The 16,577-nt window shown below is 47.7% G+C and overlaps 1 protein-coding gene across 2 annotated transcripts in view; it reads left to right on the top strand.

The window, feature by feature from the left end:
• The window catches only part of VASP (vasodilator stimulated phosphoprotein), a 1,498,863-nt gene that overhangs the window by 884,206 nt on the left and 598,080 nt on the right, over positions 1–16,577 (top strand). For both annotated transcript variants that reach the window (XM_078660889.1, XM_078660888.1), the window contains one exon: positions 7,472–7,517. In XM_078660889.1, the coding sequence (XP_078517015.1) occupies positions 7,472–7,517 (46 nt within the window). The remainder of the gene's footprint in view (positions 1–7,471; positions 7,518–16,577) is intronic.

Here is a 16,577-nt window from a genome sequence, read left to right as displayed (position 1 = left end):
TCCCGACACTTATAGTGTCCGATTCATATTACTGCGTCAAATCATATAACAACGATTTGCAGAAATGGATTCAAAACGGTTACAAAGATGACACAGGTGCAACAATAAAGCAAAAAGTGCTTTGGAAACAAATAGTTCTTTTGCAGAAAGAACTACCAAAAACTCACGTGATACATTCACTGAGTCATCAGCGTGATGGCGTTCACGTTGCAGGGAATTCATTGGCTCAGAAAGCCACAACGGTAGCAACTGAATCGGCTTCCGTAGTTAGAAAAAAGCGTGCAGTAAAATACATTGACGGTGAAACAGTGCTGGCGGTGAAAACGTCATCAAAAGGCGACTGCTCAGCGCTACCGATCAACTATCCACTCAATTATACATACATAATTGATGCAAACTCCGTTCCTTTTGCTCGAATCCCTGGAGTGGGGGATAGAGTAATTCCAAACACGGACAGGAGAGGCTTGTTAATAGCAGACGCACATATGGGTGAGGGTCTAAGACACCTCAAACTAAAAGATTCCCTGGAAGAATTACAATCAGTGTACTGGTGGCCAGGCATGAGCCTGCATCATCACATCTTTGTAAAGAACTGCCCAGACTGCAATAGAGATCGCAGTGGCGAGAGAAACGGTATATTACCATGGCGTTTCACTCCAGAATGGATCAACAATAAAAAATGATGTGTCCAATTAACATATAAAGACTAGTTTCCACTTGTAATGTAGACCCCAGCGCACGGCTGACGTCTGGACTGTTATAAAAAGATTTGGAGTCTATAATGGCATATACGCTAGAAGCCTGCTACGTTTGGCTTCAGTATTCCTTTAAGCCCTAAAGCTTGTAGGGATGCATGGCCAAATGAGCATGGCATAGCGGGACTCTTCTCACTTCCTTCCTGAGGGATACGGGATGGTGTAAAGAAAAAACCAAGGCATAAAGCTATCTATAACGGAAAAGGTATTAGGTTCGGGAGCTGGGTGGGTCAAACATCTAATAAGTGTCCAACGTAGTCTAAACAACCTGCCAAGAAATTCTCTGAGGGGATTCAGTCCGTACGAATTATTGTTTGGGACTAGAATGATGATCTTAGATCTTGACAGTCAGACTTCAGTGGTTAAAGAAAAAAGCTTTGACATCAAAGATCGTTTGGCTATTTTGCAGGACTTAAACGAAACAAGGAAAGACCTGAGCAACATAAAGTTAAAACAACAGCCAACAACCACTGAAGAAAAACCACCTGTCCCAGCAAGACCTGTCTGGATTCCAAAAGTCGGGGATCTAGTCAGAGAAAAGATCGCGGTAAAGAAGGAATTTGGGCCTTCTTACAGAAAAGCAGTTCCTGTCTTGTCTATCAACGGGACAAGATCAGTAGTACTACCGCCCCTTGCTGGTAAAAAGGAGAACAGAGTTGTATCCATCGACCTGGTAAAACCACAATCATGTGGCCGATAACAAACAGTAGGCCAAGTGGAAGTAGTAGAACACCAAGGTTTGCTACAAATACAGAGGTTCAAACTAAGAGGCTAATCACATTCGAAATGCCTACAGAAAATCAACAAGGACTATGCAACAAAGCAATGGAACTTAAACCTCTAAAAACCCAAATAAAAACATTTAGTCGAGACACACCAACCTACAATGAAGTAACATATGACTATGCTGATGAAACAAAGGAAACTTCTAGAACAAAAAATAATCCAGAAGCAATTGGAACAATAGACAGAACAGCATCCGGCTACTTCATCAACTTCAATGATTCATCTGAAGATCTGAGTGAATCAAAGAAACAGACATCAACAAAAACTTTTAAAGATAAAGCTAAGGAACTTTTTCAACATCTGAAAGAAACCTATCTAATTTCTCCATGGATTGAATTTTGGGTGGCCTTAGGTGCATTTATCCTCATACTTTGGCTCATCATGGTACTATGCTTGGGACATTTCATTGAAGGAAAATATGCTAAAATGGACACAGCAAGCCAGAAAATCAACTTGGTCCTCAAACCACACACATCTTCACACGTCGAGAAAAGAGAACTTTCTTCAGTCAACTTCACAGCCATTCCTATACCCGGTGGGGTAGCATGGGACAATACTGATTATGAAATCTATGGTCCGGTTGAAATCCTGAAGTATCCACATCAAATTAAGATCTCATTGAGTGACTTTGTAAAACCAAGCTCATTTGCTGATGATTGGGACTTTGAAAGTATTAATGATATGATGTCTGATCTAGTGATGTCTGCTAAATTGACAAAACATGATTATTTGCAGGGTTCTTCTAATTATGATAAGATGTTCTGCTATAATCACTTTTGTAACCATTATCTGCATAAATCTGCACAACCTAGAAATGTTTTAAATTATAATCAATGGGAACACTGTGCAACCCCTCCAAAAGGTAGCTCAAGAACTTTTTATGACAAATATTCATATTTTTCAGGGTTCAACACAAGTAATGCAGAAACATTTTATTTCAAATTGTCAAACAAGACCGGTACGAAGACCATGCTTACAAACACTAAATTGATATATTCAGACTCATTTTTTGAGCAAATGAATACATTTGGTTTTGATTACTGGGACAAAAATGTTGAAGTAAAAAGTGTTTGGGGTACAAAAGAATGGCAAGTACAAGGTATAGAATCATTGTTTAGAGCCTGCATGATCCCAGAACAGATTATATTTTTGAATGACACTATTCACCAAACCACCTGTTTTGGCCTAGCCAAAATCAAAGATTTAAACAAACCGTCTATTCCAAAGCCAACAACAAACAGCAACAGCTCTATAGATGTTGAAATAGACGTAAACCATATATTAAACCAAAACAGAACACATCCTGATTGGAAACAATGGTTGATCTGGTCCACAGACACTAATAACTGTCAAGACAGATTCCTGAACAAAATACAGGGGTTCACATTGACCAGGCCAGACCCTAGATATTCCCAAAGACAACACCCAGGGATAATTACCACGTACAGTGTGGGCAAGCTCTGCCTTCAATGGCTACAAACATCCACACTGGCAGAAATTAAGCAACACCTAACTTTACTTACTGATGGTGCTGACTTGCGTGATTTCATTATGGGACCGCGCAAACAGCGTCAAAAACGCTTCATAGCAGCCTCTGTATATGCAGCTTATAACGAAGCCTGGAAAATAACTCAAATTGAGACAGCAGAGAGAATACGGGAAATTGACCGTATTAATTTGGAAAAATCACTTTCTGTAGTAGACAATGGGTTAATGACTCTGTCCTCCAGAATATACTCTTTGGACAGCATTGTGTCTTCAGCAATCGACATAATATCGCAAGACTTACTGTTGTTACAACACGGTCAGTCCCAATTGCGTTCTATTGTACAGCTTGGCTGGACGTTACAAAATCTGCGTTCAGGCTATGTGCCTTGGCGTTTAATCAACACAACGTCACTGTTCAATATCTTTAACCTTACTGATAAACAAATCAGTATGGCACAGAAGGGTGCTGATTATACAATCCTGAGCATTGAGAAACTAGAGAGATTACCATTGACAATGTCAGAACGACCTGTCATTGAATGGATAATACATGGGATAATTAATATTCCAATATCTACTTTCAGGTTTCAATACTGCCAAAAATATATACAGGCTGGCATGTACGAGAAATTGGGAAAAGGGTACATTAAGTCAACATGGAACTTGCCCTATTCACATGCATGTGTCAGTAATAAAGGCCAGAAAGTGTTTCTTAGTGGCAATAATTGTGCGATGTCACTAAGCGGTACACTTCTGTGTAATGGTATTAGTTTACATGGAGCCTGTGAAGGGTCCTCAAATAACCTTTCATGTCACCAGCTAGGCACACCTGCAACACAAATAGAACCATTCTTTAGGAGACTATCGAATGGGAGTTACATTCTGATTGTAGACCGCAGATGTTGTAGTTTGCTGCCCGGAATACCTTATCTCATAACTACGACTGCGAAGGTCATGTGCTGTGAACGGGTATTGTTCCCCAGCGCTTCACCAGACAGGGAGGCAAGGTTATGGCCCAAATTGAAAATTACTTCTATTCGAATTGATACTTTAAGCAGAATGAAGACAGTGCTCCTTCAGACGCCGACCAGGCTCACGTCATCAAAAGAGACGTATGATCTCCAAGTTGAAGGACAACGGCAGAGATTCATTCATTGTTCTCAACTAATTCCCCCATACATTTCGCAGAAATCCTGAACGAAATCTTAAATATTTCTGATACCAGTGGAGTCTCAAATGTATTTAAGACAGTGTTTTCGGGGGCTTTAACACCATTCAAAGCCATTCTGGGTATTTTTCCAGACTTCGTCCACTCCATCTTTGGCGGACTTCCTCTCCTTTTGGGACTAGTGGCAGGAATCCTATTTTTGATCCTGTTATTTCGTTATGGCAAACCGTGTCACAGACAAAACACCTGCGACAAGGGAAGAAACAATCCTAGCCATTGGATACCGGGACCGGATATCTAAAATACTGGGACTATCCCGGCTTAGAGACCTAAACATGACTTGGTTTCTATCATTTCGACCAATGTGGCAACGATGTGTTTTACCTGTATTAAGGTGCATGCTGTGCGGAGAAGAATGCGTGTTGGACACCTGTCTGACACTACAATCGGATGTGCCAATGGACGCAGAAACCTTGTTGGGTCCGGTAACGGCTCATGCATTGTGCTGTCCCCAGCGGCTAACAATCCTGATGACGGCATTCGTGGAGACTTCACCACTACGATTGAGGGGTAGTGAAGTACGAGATGAAAGCAGCATCGATCAGGTACGACCTTCTGTCAGCTATGCTGATAAAAACATCAATGAAGGCAATCATGCTCATGAATGCATGGTAACCACCTTTTCCGAGTTAGTGGAACTTTCACAGGAAGCTGTTGACAGTTTTTTCGACAGTCTAAATGATATGATGTTCTCACCCGAGCAGAAATAATGACTTTTGAGCAAGCTAGCACACGGCGTTCCCAACACCCTGAATTTGGCCTTCAACTTTGATAATAAAGTATCATGAACAATTTTTCTCTAGTTTATGGACAGCGGAACACAATTTTTTCAGCGGCCCCAAAATATTTTTGCAATTTTTCGGGACACTTATCTTCTGCTTAAGGTTGAAACTATTCTTAGAGAACTAAATTTCTATATTTAGGAAACTTTAGAGACATTAGCTGCCCTCTGGCATGTTCATAAATATTTTATTTTGTGATGAAATGGTCTCGCACTTTTTCTTCTGTATTAAGAGCCATTTCATGTGTAATTCTCATATTTGATTAATAATAATGTATGGATATGCGTGATTAATTTAGCATTATTCTACTGCTTGAGTGCATATAGTACATATGATTATTTTTTTCTCGTATATTACATAATTTCAAAATGCATATGAATGTATTTTGGGGTGGTACGGTATACACATACACTACTGTATATTTACTATGCCTAGATTTGTAAATATGGACATAGTCTGCGTGGAGTGGGTGTGATGTATTCCTATAGGTTCTGTATCGATCCCCCTATTCCTGACCCTGGTCTGGTTAATAATTAACTAGCAGCCATCCCACGGTGCAAAAACCGTTATCTGATTAAGCCACACCACGGCACAGAAACGTGTTATCTGATTAGGTCATAACGCATGCCATCTAATTAGGCAAGCACTATTCCTCCAGCCCCTGATAAGGCATACGGAGTTCTCAAAACAAATCAAACCTATGACAACCTGGGAAAATCCCGACAGCCATTGTTTTGATTTCACAGAGAACTTCAGTAAAAGAATGTGCTAACGACCAGTTCGTATGACATCCTTATCGACGTATATATGTCCATCCTTACGTCAATCTCGGCACCTTACAGGTATAAATATTACCGACATTGCCTTAAGCAAACACACGCGGTGGTGACGAGATCGGAGCAGCGAGACTTGCCGAGAAGCCCAGCAGAGAGCGAAGCCCACTGGCGCTGCCCCGCCTTCCTGACGCGCTGAGAACGAGACGCTGCCTTTCTCCTGCCGAGAAATCCAGCTCCGGCCCTTCCAAGCGGCCCTTGCAGGCAGCTGGAATATCAAGACCAAAGACGAGAGATACCAGCCCTCAACCATTCTAGATCTCAGGTACAGAACTGAATAACCCCTTGCAGAGAATTCTTGAGTCAGTCACTTGGCAAAACAAACTTAACTTAAACTGCTACTTATCTACTACCGCCCACGTATTAGGCTTAGGTCAGGTACACCGGGGTAGGCGTAGTTAGAAGCACCAGTTGAGTACGATTAGTCAAATGTATATATGTATGTATCTATTTTATCCATTTTAAATATCTTATGGCATAGAAACCATATCAATGCTTTTACAGTATTATTTTATACTTCTGCTTTTATTGTATGCACTTTACTTAACCATAAGTATTACAATAATATCGATTCATTTCTCTTGTACGAGAAAAGAGACTGATCAATAAATAACATCTTTTATTGAACACGCCCGTCTCTTCCTTTTCTCTACAATCTGGTGAAACTAAGAATGCACTGAACTGACTGAGTAAAATAAGTTGTCTTTTGTTTTCACACGACTCTAGAGATACACTCTTGATTAGGGGAGAGCAAAGTTGTCATGTTCTATGGTTGTCAGAAACTAAATCCCTTCTTGTCTATCCAGGGAGGTTAAAATCCTCCTTGCCTATTCGAGAAAGTTTCTAGTGAACTCTGAGCTAGCTGGCAAACACAAAACTTTAAGTCTAATATCGTCAGTAGAAGACCTAGTTAACCTCCGTCCTAGGTCTATACTATTGAAGGTATTATTCCAATGCGCAGAGCCTATTGGGATAATAGGAACTACACTACAGTGCCAATGCCTCCGTTTGCTGCAAGAGGTGTCCTAAATCCGATCATGCACTATGTTTGCTATCACTGTACACTGCAGTGATCTGCTCCAGCCTCCCTCGTCTTCGGTGCGCTTACTTTTAACTTGGCTTGTGCTTTGGTCAGCTCCATGTTATGTTTGGAATAGTTGAGATTCTCATGCCCTTGTATCATGGTGAGGTATTTATTTAGTGGCACGGTTCGTTTTCACTTCCTGCTGTGATTTTTCTGTGAAGGTTTTGTTCCTAGTGACACCCAAATAATTTTGTGGGAAGCTACCGCTCACAGTTCACTAACATTATTACATATTTGTGTAATTGTCTGCTGGCACACCCTAAATCATTTATTCCATTCATGTTGAGATGACTTCAAAGTGTCCTGGGTTTTCTGTTACTAAAACATATAAGCAAAATTCGCTGGCAAGGCTAAAAGGTTAGAGAGCTATTGGTATTACCAATGCTCGTTTTTGTATGTTGAGTAATAATGCTGCCTGGATCAGGTTGTGTAAATGTAAAACCAGTAGATGTTTTACTTGACCTCCGGCTTTATGTTCAGCAATTTCACACTACTTTGTTGTTTTGTTTTAACAGATATTGTCAGGAGACCATGGGAGAAAAACAGCTCCACTCTGCCCAGGTAAGAGAGCCTGACGGGAAGATTGGCATCTATTCTCCTAAAGAGCAATAGAGAGAAACACAAGACGTTTATGTTTTTGCATTATATTTAATTTTCAGATGCAAAAAAATGGAGTAATGTCACACCTCACTTAATGTACCTTATGGGGTATACAGCTTTGTCAGAAATGCATAAGTTAAGCAGAGGGAAGTAGCAGACTTTGTCATGATAGACAGCTATGTGAATATCCTTCACCTATAGGAGTGTATGGCTGAGCACCATCATGCTAGATCTATAAAGTCTGCTTCCAGATGATACCATTGCCTACATTAAGAGTCAGTTACAGGCCCTAATGTCTTCTCTTATCTGAAAGAAACACGTTTGTTATAGATTTCTTACCTTAGAATTACCCCACGCGTCAGAATGGATCTGGAAAGTTTTTCCATCAGCAGTACCTCTGCGCGTCAGAAGGTGTCGTCGGTTGGCTCCGCGTCCATTGTTGGCGTGGTGGTCGCCGGGATGAAGTTGCGGTAGCTACTTAGACACCACCATCGCGCGCTGACGTCAGTTCTTTCTTTTTCCGCGTCAGCCAGCGCAGATCCAGAGAGAGCGGTACCACCAGTCACTTTTTGACTGACGTTTTCTCGACTTTTGTCGACGACTTTTCTGAGTTCATCGAATCCTGGTGCACGAGGGATGCCCGGCTTCAAGACCTGTGGTCCCTTTACCCGACTGATGTTGGTTACGGATCCGCACAGCGTTTGTCTCTTTTGCCTGGAGTGCGACCACGACCCCAAGTCGTGCTCTGACTGGCGGTCGATGGCGCCAAAGGCTTGGCGCGACCGGTTCCGAAAGTTACTTGAGTGCCGGCAGTCGGCTTCGTGCTGTTCGAGATCCCAGACACGAGGGAGGTCGAGGTATCGGTCGCGCAGCCATCATCACTTGTCCAAGTCATCAAAGTCTTTGCACTCGGGGTCGGGTAATTCGAAGCACAAAAAGAAGTCTGGCGCTCTTCGACTTCTCCATGTCGGTCGCGCCTTCAGGCCCTGCGGGCTCGTTTGGGGGACCTAGGTCTTCTCCGCCGTCTGCTCTGACCTCGGCACCGCCCGGCCCCCGTTGATCCAGGCCTGGTATCTGGATCGGCGCCGGTTGACCTGATTACACCTCCACAGGCGCTTCTTCCTCCAGCACCGCAACCGACACCGGTCGTGTTCCCAGGCTCCATCCTGAAGTGGACCCAGAGCCGGACCGGCATCACCTAATGCTGGATCCGGCGCTGAGAGTTTTTGTGCCCCTGTTCACTCCTGGGATGTCTTTTTCTCCCAGATTGGCAACCTGAGGAGGACTGGGAGGGGTCAGGTGACCCTTTGAATGATCAGATGGAATCTGAGCAGGACTGGAGAGAGGAACTGGGGAATGCCAGTGGTCTTAACACCTCTCCTGACCTTGGCATGTTGTCTCCTTCTACTGTGGATACGGAGGAGGGAGAGTCATACGAAGTGATGTTGCGTAGGGCGGCCGAGTCCCGCAACCTCGAGCTTCCCACGGTGGTGGTCAGGACTAACCTCCTGACATGAGGCGCTTCAACCGGGGATGAGCTCTTCAGAGCCCCTGCTGCTGTTTACTGAGGCCCTTACAAAAGTCCTTTTGGACACGTGGTCCAGGCCCAACACGGGGGCACCTGTGGATAAGATGATTGCCCGACGCCACCACCCGGCTCTGGGCGTTCCCACTTTCCTCTCCCAACACCTCACCCTGGAGAGCTTAGTAATGCAAGCCTCCACTTCCAAGAGAACAGTCTCTACTGCTCCCCCGGAAAGGGCATTCGAGACGCTGGACCATCTTGATAAGAACATTTTCTCTTCTGCCAGCTTGGGACTGCAGTCGGTAAACACTGCATGTCTATTGGGCCGTAATTCCCACTCTGTGTGGGATACGGTTGCGCAGCTGCTGCCCCAGTGTCTGGAGGAGGCCTGGACAGTGCTCTCCCAGGCTGTCGCCGCCGGGAGGAATGCGGCCACGTTTACCATCCGTTGTGGGCTAGATACCACAGACTCTCTGGGCCGGACAATTTTAACATCAGTAGCACTTCGTCGCTATGCCTGGATGAGATCGACTGGCTTTACAGGGGATGTCCAGAACACCTTGATGGACATGCCCTTTGATGGCTGTTGCCTTTGTGGCTACAAAGCAGACAACGCTCTATAGCGTTTCAAGGACTCACAGACTACAGTCAAGCCCTTGGCCCTCTCCAGCTGCCCAGCGCAGTCTGCTTTTCGCTCCTTTTGTGGCTACAGAAGCGGTGCCCCACTTTGTCCTGCCCAGATCCACAGGCCGCAGCAAGTTACCAAATCTTTGTGGGGACGTGGTAACCAACGCCGTGGTTCAGAGGGCCAGTGGGCAGGTCAGTCCACCAAACCCACCCCCCTCTGCAGCAGCCTCCAAACCCTCCTAGTCCGACCTATCTGAAAGAAACACGTTCGTTATAGATTCCTTACCTTACAATTACCCCCAGGCATCAAACTGGATCCGGAAAGATTTTCGTCAGCAGTACCTCTGCGCGTCGAAAGGTGGTGTCGGTCCGCTCCGCTTCCGTCGTGTGCGTCCTGGTCGCCGGGATGACGTTGCGAAGCTACATAGACACCACCCTCGCGTGCTGACGTCAGTTCTTTCTTTTTCCGCGCCAGCTAGCGCAGACCCGGAAGAGCGTTACCTCAGTCATTTTTTATTACTACGTTTTTCTTGACTTTTGTAGAAGTCTTGTTTCGAGTCTCTGACTCCGAACAGGTGCACAAGAGATGCCCGGTTTTAAGGCCTGCACTACTGTACCCGATTGATGTCGGTGACAGATCTGCACCACGTGTGCCTCTTTTGTTGACATCGGTCTCCTGAGGCGGAAAGCCGGGAGCGCCAAGACGCTTTTAAAAATTGTTTACTTGTGATATTTGTGCATTTTTTAACTCTTACCTTCACTTATCTCACCACCCTTGGCACCCTAAACAGCGGTAGCGCTGCAACGACACCCACAGCTTCTTCGCCAATTTCGAGGGCGAGGCGCGTCCGAAGACACGCCCCCTCTACTGGCCACGCCCCCCCACGAGGCATATAAATAAAGCGCCGTCGCTTTACTTCTTGTTGACATCGGTCTCCTGAGGCGGAAAGCCGGGAGCGCCAAGACGCTTTTAAAAATTGTTTACTTGTGATATTTGTGCATTTTTTAACTCTTACCTTCACTTATCTCACCACCCTTGGCACCCTAAACAGCGGTAGCGCTGCAACGACACCCACAGCTTCTTCGCCAATTTCGAGGGCGAGGCGCGTCCGAAGACACGCCCCCTCTACTGGCCACGCCCCCCCACGAGGCATATAAATAAAGCGCCGTCGCTTTACTTCTTGTTGACATCGGTCTCCTGAGGCGGAAAGCCGGGAGCGCCAAGACGCTTTTAAAAATTGTTTACTTGTGATATTTGTGCATGTTTTTAACTCTTACCTTCACTTATCTCACCACCCTTGGCACCCTAAACAGCGGTAGCGCTGCAACGACACCCACAGCTTCTTCGCCAATTTCGAGGGCGAGGCGCGTCCGAAGACACGCCCCCTCTACTGGCCACGCCCCCTTAAACGCTCTGACTCCCCCGTATAAAGCATGTGCCTGGGCAGGAAGCGCAGCGGACGAGCGCAGCGGGAGCGCCGTTTGCGCGCCGAAGGCGCGCCTAAGGCAGGCCCGTCTGCGCCCGTCCGCGCCAGACCGAGCCCAGAGCCTAGACCCCAGGCTAGTAACAATGGCCCTAGGTTAACATATTCACTCAATACCCTGTACCAGCTCAGGGAATCAGTCACCACTGGATGTAAGGAAACTATCATGCCAGAAACCGACTCTTTGGGCTGCTCAAACTGCGAATACAGGTTATCCCCGTCCCCCCAACCTGAACCTGCACATCTCGAAATGGCCCTGTTGAATTGTAGGTCACTCCCAAAGCACCAGACAGAAATTCACTTACTACTAGCAGAGCTTGGCTTAGACGCCCTGTTTTTAACAGAAACGTGGCTTTCTCCTAGCACTGATCCAGACATCATTCAAGCACTCCCCCCCGGATACCTTATCAAAACTCTTAATAGACCGAAGGGTATTGGTGGAGGGATTGCGATCATCTACCGGGATAATCTTTTATGCCAACTTAAAGATAGCCCCATTCTGGATAGTGAAAACATTCTGTTCTCCCTTCACCTGCCACCATCTACGACACTCTCTGGTGCCCTAATCTACCGCCCTCCGGGACAGGTAGGGGGTTTCATAGACTCACTCACGGACGTCATCTCCTCTCGGGCTTGTGTTACCCCTAATTTTACAATTCTTGGAGACTTAAATCTCCACTTCAACGATCATAGCAATAAACTTGCAACTGACCTAAAAGCCGATCTGGCTTCCCTCAATCTTCACCTCCTTAATAAAGAACCCACCCATACGAAAGGTCGACTACTTGACCCAATCTTTTCCAACCTCTCCTCCCTTACGGTCCAAACTCCTCTTCCCCTCCCCTGGTCAGACCACTTCCTGGTCCCTTTTAAATTACAACTTACAGGCAAATTGCCTGACATCCCCCTTCCCCGAGTCCCCTCTCGGCCCTGGAAAAAACTGGACACAACCTTGTGGGATCAAGCACTGACGGCTACGACCCCCTTAGTAGACCCTAACCCCTCGTCAGCTGAAATCCAACTTCATAACTGGATAAAAGACTCCCTCGACTCAGTCTTACCTTTTAAAACTCTCCCATCCAGTAGGAAAGCGTCCAAACTGCCTTGGTTCACAGAGGAACTTCGTGAATTAAGAAGAAAGGGAAAAAAGCTCGAACGCCGTTGGAGGAAAAACTGGAATACAAACGATAAAAGTGACTATAGAACCCATATTAGACTATACAAAAACGCATTAAAAACTGCACAGGCCAATTTCTTTGAGGAGAAAATAGCTTCAGCCGCTAACTCCGCGAGAGAGACCTACAGAATTGTGAAACTCCTCACCAAAATACAAGACCCTCCATCCCCCCCTGATGTGGACGGTGCAAATTGCAACAAAATGGCAGAGTTCTTCTCGGCAAAAATTACAAAAATCCTAACCTCCCTTCCAACCCCAGTGACAATTTAAGCACTACCAGGCCCCTCCCCTCTCCAAGACACCCCGAGACTAACCTCTTTCTCCCAAATCTCCATCGAAACGTTCCTCAACGTCTTACAGAAAGTCAAAAGTGGCTCCCCATCAGACCCAGCCCCAATTAGTAAATTGAAGCTAGTTGCCTCCACTATTGCTCCCCTATTTACCAAATTGATCAATGTTTCCTTCGAAAATGGTATAGTTCCGGAGAACTGGAAAAAAGCCACGGTCAAGGCCCTCATAAAGAAACCACACTTGGATCCCTTAGACCCCTCCAATTTCAGACCAATCTCGTTGCTTCCAGCTATGAGTAAAATAGCCGAACGAGTAGCAAATCGGCAACTCTCGGATTTTATAGAGTCCAACAATCTTCTTCGCATGTCCCAGACAGGCTTTAGACCAGGACAGGGGACTGACACCGCTTTGTTAGCCGTTGTCGAGGAAGCCAGAGGCATACTGGACGCAGGAGGATCAGTGGCAGTGATCCTCCTCGACCTGAGTGCCGCCTTCGACACGGTGGACCATGCAACCCTTGTCCATCGCCTTGGTCTAATGGGAGTGGCCGACTCCGCCCTGGCCTGGTTATCATCCTTCCTCAACAACAGGTCCTTCCAAGTAGCGGATGGGTACTCCATCTCCTCTGCTAAGCCTCTTGGGTGTGGTGTGCCGCAGGGATCTTCCCTGAGCCCCACACTCTTTAACGCTTATATGGCTCCCCTCGAGGATGTTGTAAAGCCGTACGGCATTAAATCAATAATGTATGCTGATGACACCCAGCTGATCGTCTCCCTTAATCAGGCGGACAATGCCCTGTCCAACCTGAGCAGCTGTCTAGAGGGGGTGCATCAATGGATGTGCAAATCAAGGCTAAAATTAAATGGGGAAAAATCAGAAATTCTCCTTTTAGGGACCCCCAACAAAATTCCCACTTCCCTTCCTTGGCCTCCGTGCATGGGAATACCTCCCATCCCCAAATCCGAAGTCAAGAGCTTAGGGATCTGGCTTGATCAGGATCTAAGCTTCAAAACTCAGGCGAGAAAAACGGCGGGAACTTGCTTCGGCCTGATAAAGATGGCTCGGAAGATCTTACATTTACTGCCACTCCAGTCCAGGAAACTCTTGCTGCAAGGGCTTGTGAACTCCAGACTGGACTACGGAAACGTCCTGTATCTGGGAGCCCCAGCTTCGGTGACCCATAGACTTCAATGCGCTCAGAACGCAGCGGCGAGAATCCTCACAGGTACTTCAACGAGGAACTCAGCTAAACCAGCTCTCAGAAGTCTACACTGGCTGCCAGTGAAGGAGAGGGTCAATTTTAAGACCCTGTGCATCACCCACAGAATTCTGCACAATGAGGGCCCTCCCATACTCAGGACATTGGTGACTCAACAACAGTCGAGTCGCCATCTTAGGTCCAACTCTCTCTCCCTCGCCAATGTCCCCAGAATCAGGAAGGCCAGATCAGGCGGTCGCCTGTTCTCCTATAATGCTCCTAGATTGTGGAACGCCCTCCCCCTTTCCCTGAGGCAAGAACACAACTACCTCAGGTTTAGGAAACGCCTTAAAACTCTACTGTTCCCCTGAGTTCACCTCCTGACCCTTCCTTCCCTCAGCTCCGTAGTCTTCTCCAGCGCCGGGATGCCCCAGGGTAGCTGCGCGCTTAAGAAAACATAAAATCAAATCAAATCAAATCAAATCAAATCACGACCACGACCCCAAGTCGTGCTCCGACTGTCAGTTGTTGACGCCGAAGGCTTTGCGGGAGCGGTCCTGAAAGCTGCTTGAACGACGGCAGTCGGCTTCGCACCGTTCAAGGTCTCAGTGGAGAGGGAGGTCGAGGGACCAGTCGCAGAGCCACCATCAGTCCGGCTCGAAGTCAATCGAAGTCTTCACACTTGGGGTCGGGTAAGTCGAAGCATGAGAAGAAGTCGAAGAAGCATCGTCGCTCTTTGCCTTCTCCTTGTCTGTCGGCTGACTCGACGAGGCGCTGGTGGTGCCACTCCTGTTGACTCCGGGCTTCCCTCCCTTTCTGGAACCTGGAGCGACCCCCACCCAGCTTCGTACGTTCTACGAGGCGATGCATGCCATCTTTGCGTTGACTGACCCCGCCGGCGAGCCTTGAGGCCCCTCGGTTGGGGGTCCAAGGTGTTCGCTGTCGGTGGCTCCGGCACCGCAGGCCCCCCTTGGATCAAGGCCTGGATCCGGATTGGCGCCAGTTGACCTTAAAACACCTCCAACGCCGCCGCTTCCAACTGCACCACTACCGTGCCTGACGCCGGTCGACCCCAGCCTCCTTCCTGACGTGGACGCAGCGCCGGACCTGCGTCGACCGACACCAGAGCCTTCGCCGGGTGGTGTTTTCTTGCCCCTGTTCACTCCTGGGGCCCCTTTCCAACATCAGTGGCACCTAGAGGATGATGAGTACTGGGAGGGGTCAAGTGACCCTTTAACTGACCAGCTAGGGTCTGAACAGGACTGGAGAGAGAAACTGGGGGATGCCTGTGGTCTTGACACTTCACCCGACCTTGGCGTGTTGTCTCCTCCTACCGTGGCTACGGAGGAGGGAGCATCGTATGCTGTGGTGTTGCGTAGGGCGACCGAGGCTCTCAACCTCGAGCTTCCTACGGTGGCGATCAGGACTAACCTCCTGACTGAGGTGCTTCAACTAACCGCAAGCTCTTCGGAGCCCCTGCTTCCATTTAATGAGGCCCTCACCAATGTCATTTTGGGCACCTGGTCCAGGCCCAACACGTGGGCTCCCGTGGACAGGATGATCGCCCAACGCCACCGCCTTCAACCTTGGTAGCGCTCCGTCGCTACGCCTGGATGAGGTCCACTGGCTTTTCTGGGGATATCCAGAACACCTTGATGGCCGTGGCATTTTTGGCGACAAAGCAGACAATCCCCTAGAGCACTTCAAGGACTCACAGGCTACGGCCTAGTCCTTGGGTCTCTCCTACCGTCCGGCGCAGTCTGCTTTTCACCCCTTTCGTGGCTACAGAAGGGTGCTCTGCTACATCCCACCCAGGGCCACAGGCCGCGGCCAGTTACCCAACCTTCGCGCTTCTGGGGACATGGAAACCTGTGTCGTGGTTCAGGGGGCCAGCGAGAGGGCCAGTCCATCAACCCTCCCTCTGCAGCAACCTCCATACCCTCCTAGTCCGACCTTTCAGGTCCATCATACGCCAGTGGGCGGCAGGATTCGCCATCATCTCCCCCACTGGTGCACCATCACGTCGGACAGGTGGGCTCTGCAAATAGTTTCAAGGGGCTACTCCCTCCCCTTCGAGACTACCCCTCCAGCCATGCCACCGAGATACCGCTGCATGTCGGAGGATCATCTGGCCCTTCTCCAGCAGGAAGTGACGGCTCTCTTGGCGAAGGGAGCCATCAAGTGCGTTCCTGTCTCAGAAGTAGGTCTTGGCCACTACTCCCACTACTTTCTGGTTCCCAAGGACAAGGGCCTGCGTCCTATATTGGATCTCAGGAACGTCAACCGCTTCCTCCGGAAGGAATAGTTTATGATGTTGATGCTTGCTCAGGTCTTGTCTGCCCTCGACCTGGAAGACTTGATGGTAGCGTTGGACTTGCAGGATGCTTATTTTAACATTCCTGTCCTGTTGGCCCACCAGCTTTACGTACGGTTCACAGTATGCCGCAAGCATTTTCAATTTACTGTGCTTCCCTTTGGCCTTACCAGCGCCCCTCGGGTGTTCAGGAAAGTGATGGTGGTGGTCGCAGCTCATCTTTGCAGATCAGGGGTTTCAGTCTTCCCCTATCTCGTCGACTGGCTCGCCCCAGGCAGTCGTCTCCCACCTCCAGATTACAGCTGACCTCCTGCATTTGCTGGGGTTCTCCATCACGTGCCGAAGTCGCACCTGATTCCCTCTCAGAAGCTCCTCCTCATCGAAGTGGTTCTGTACACGACGCGG

This window comes from Lissotriton helveticus, chromosome 9 (assembly GCF_964261635.1).
Source record: "Lissotriton helveticus chromosome 9, aLisHel1.1, whole genome shotgun sequence".
NCBI lineage: Eukaryota > Metazoa > Chordata > Amphibia > Caudata > Salamandridae > Lissotriton > Lissotriton helveticus.
The sequence above is the reverse complement of the archived record's forward strand: the minus strand, read 5'-3'. Positions and strand labels throughout refer to the sequence as shown.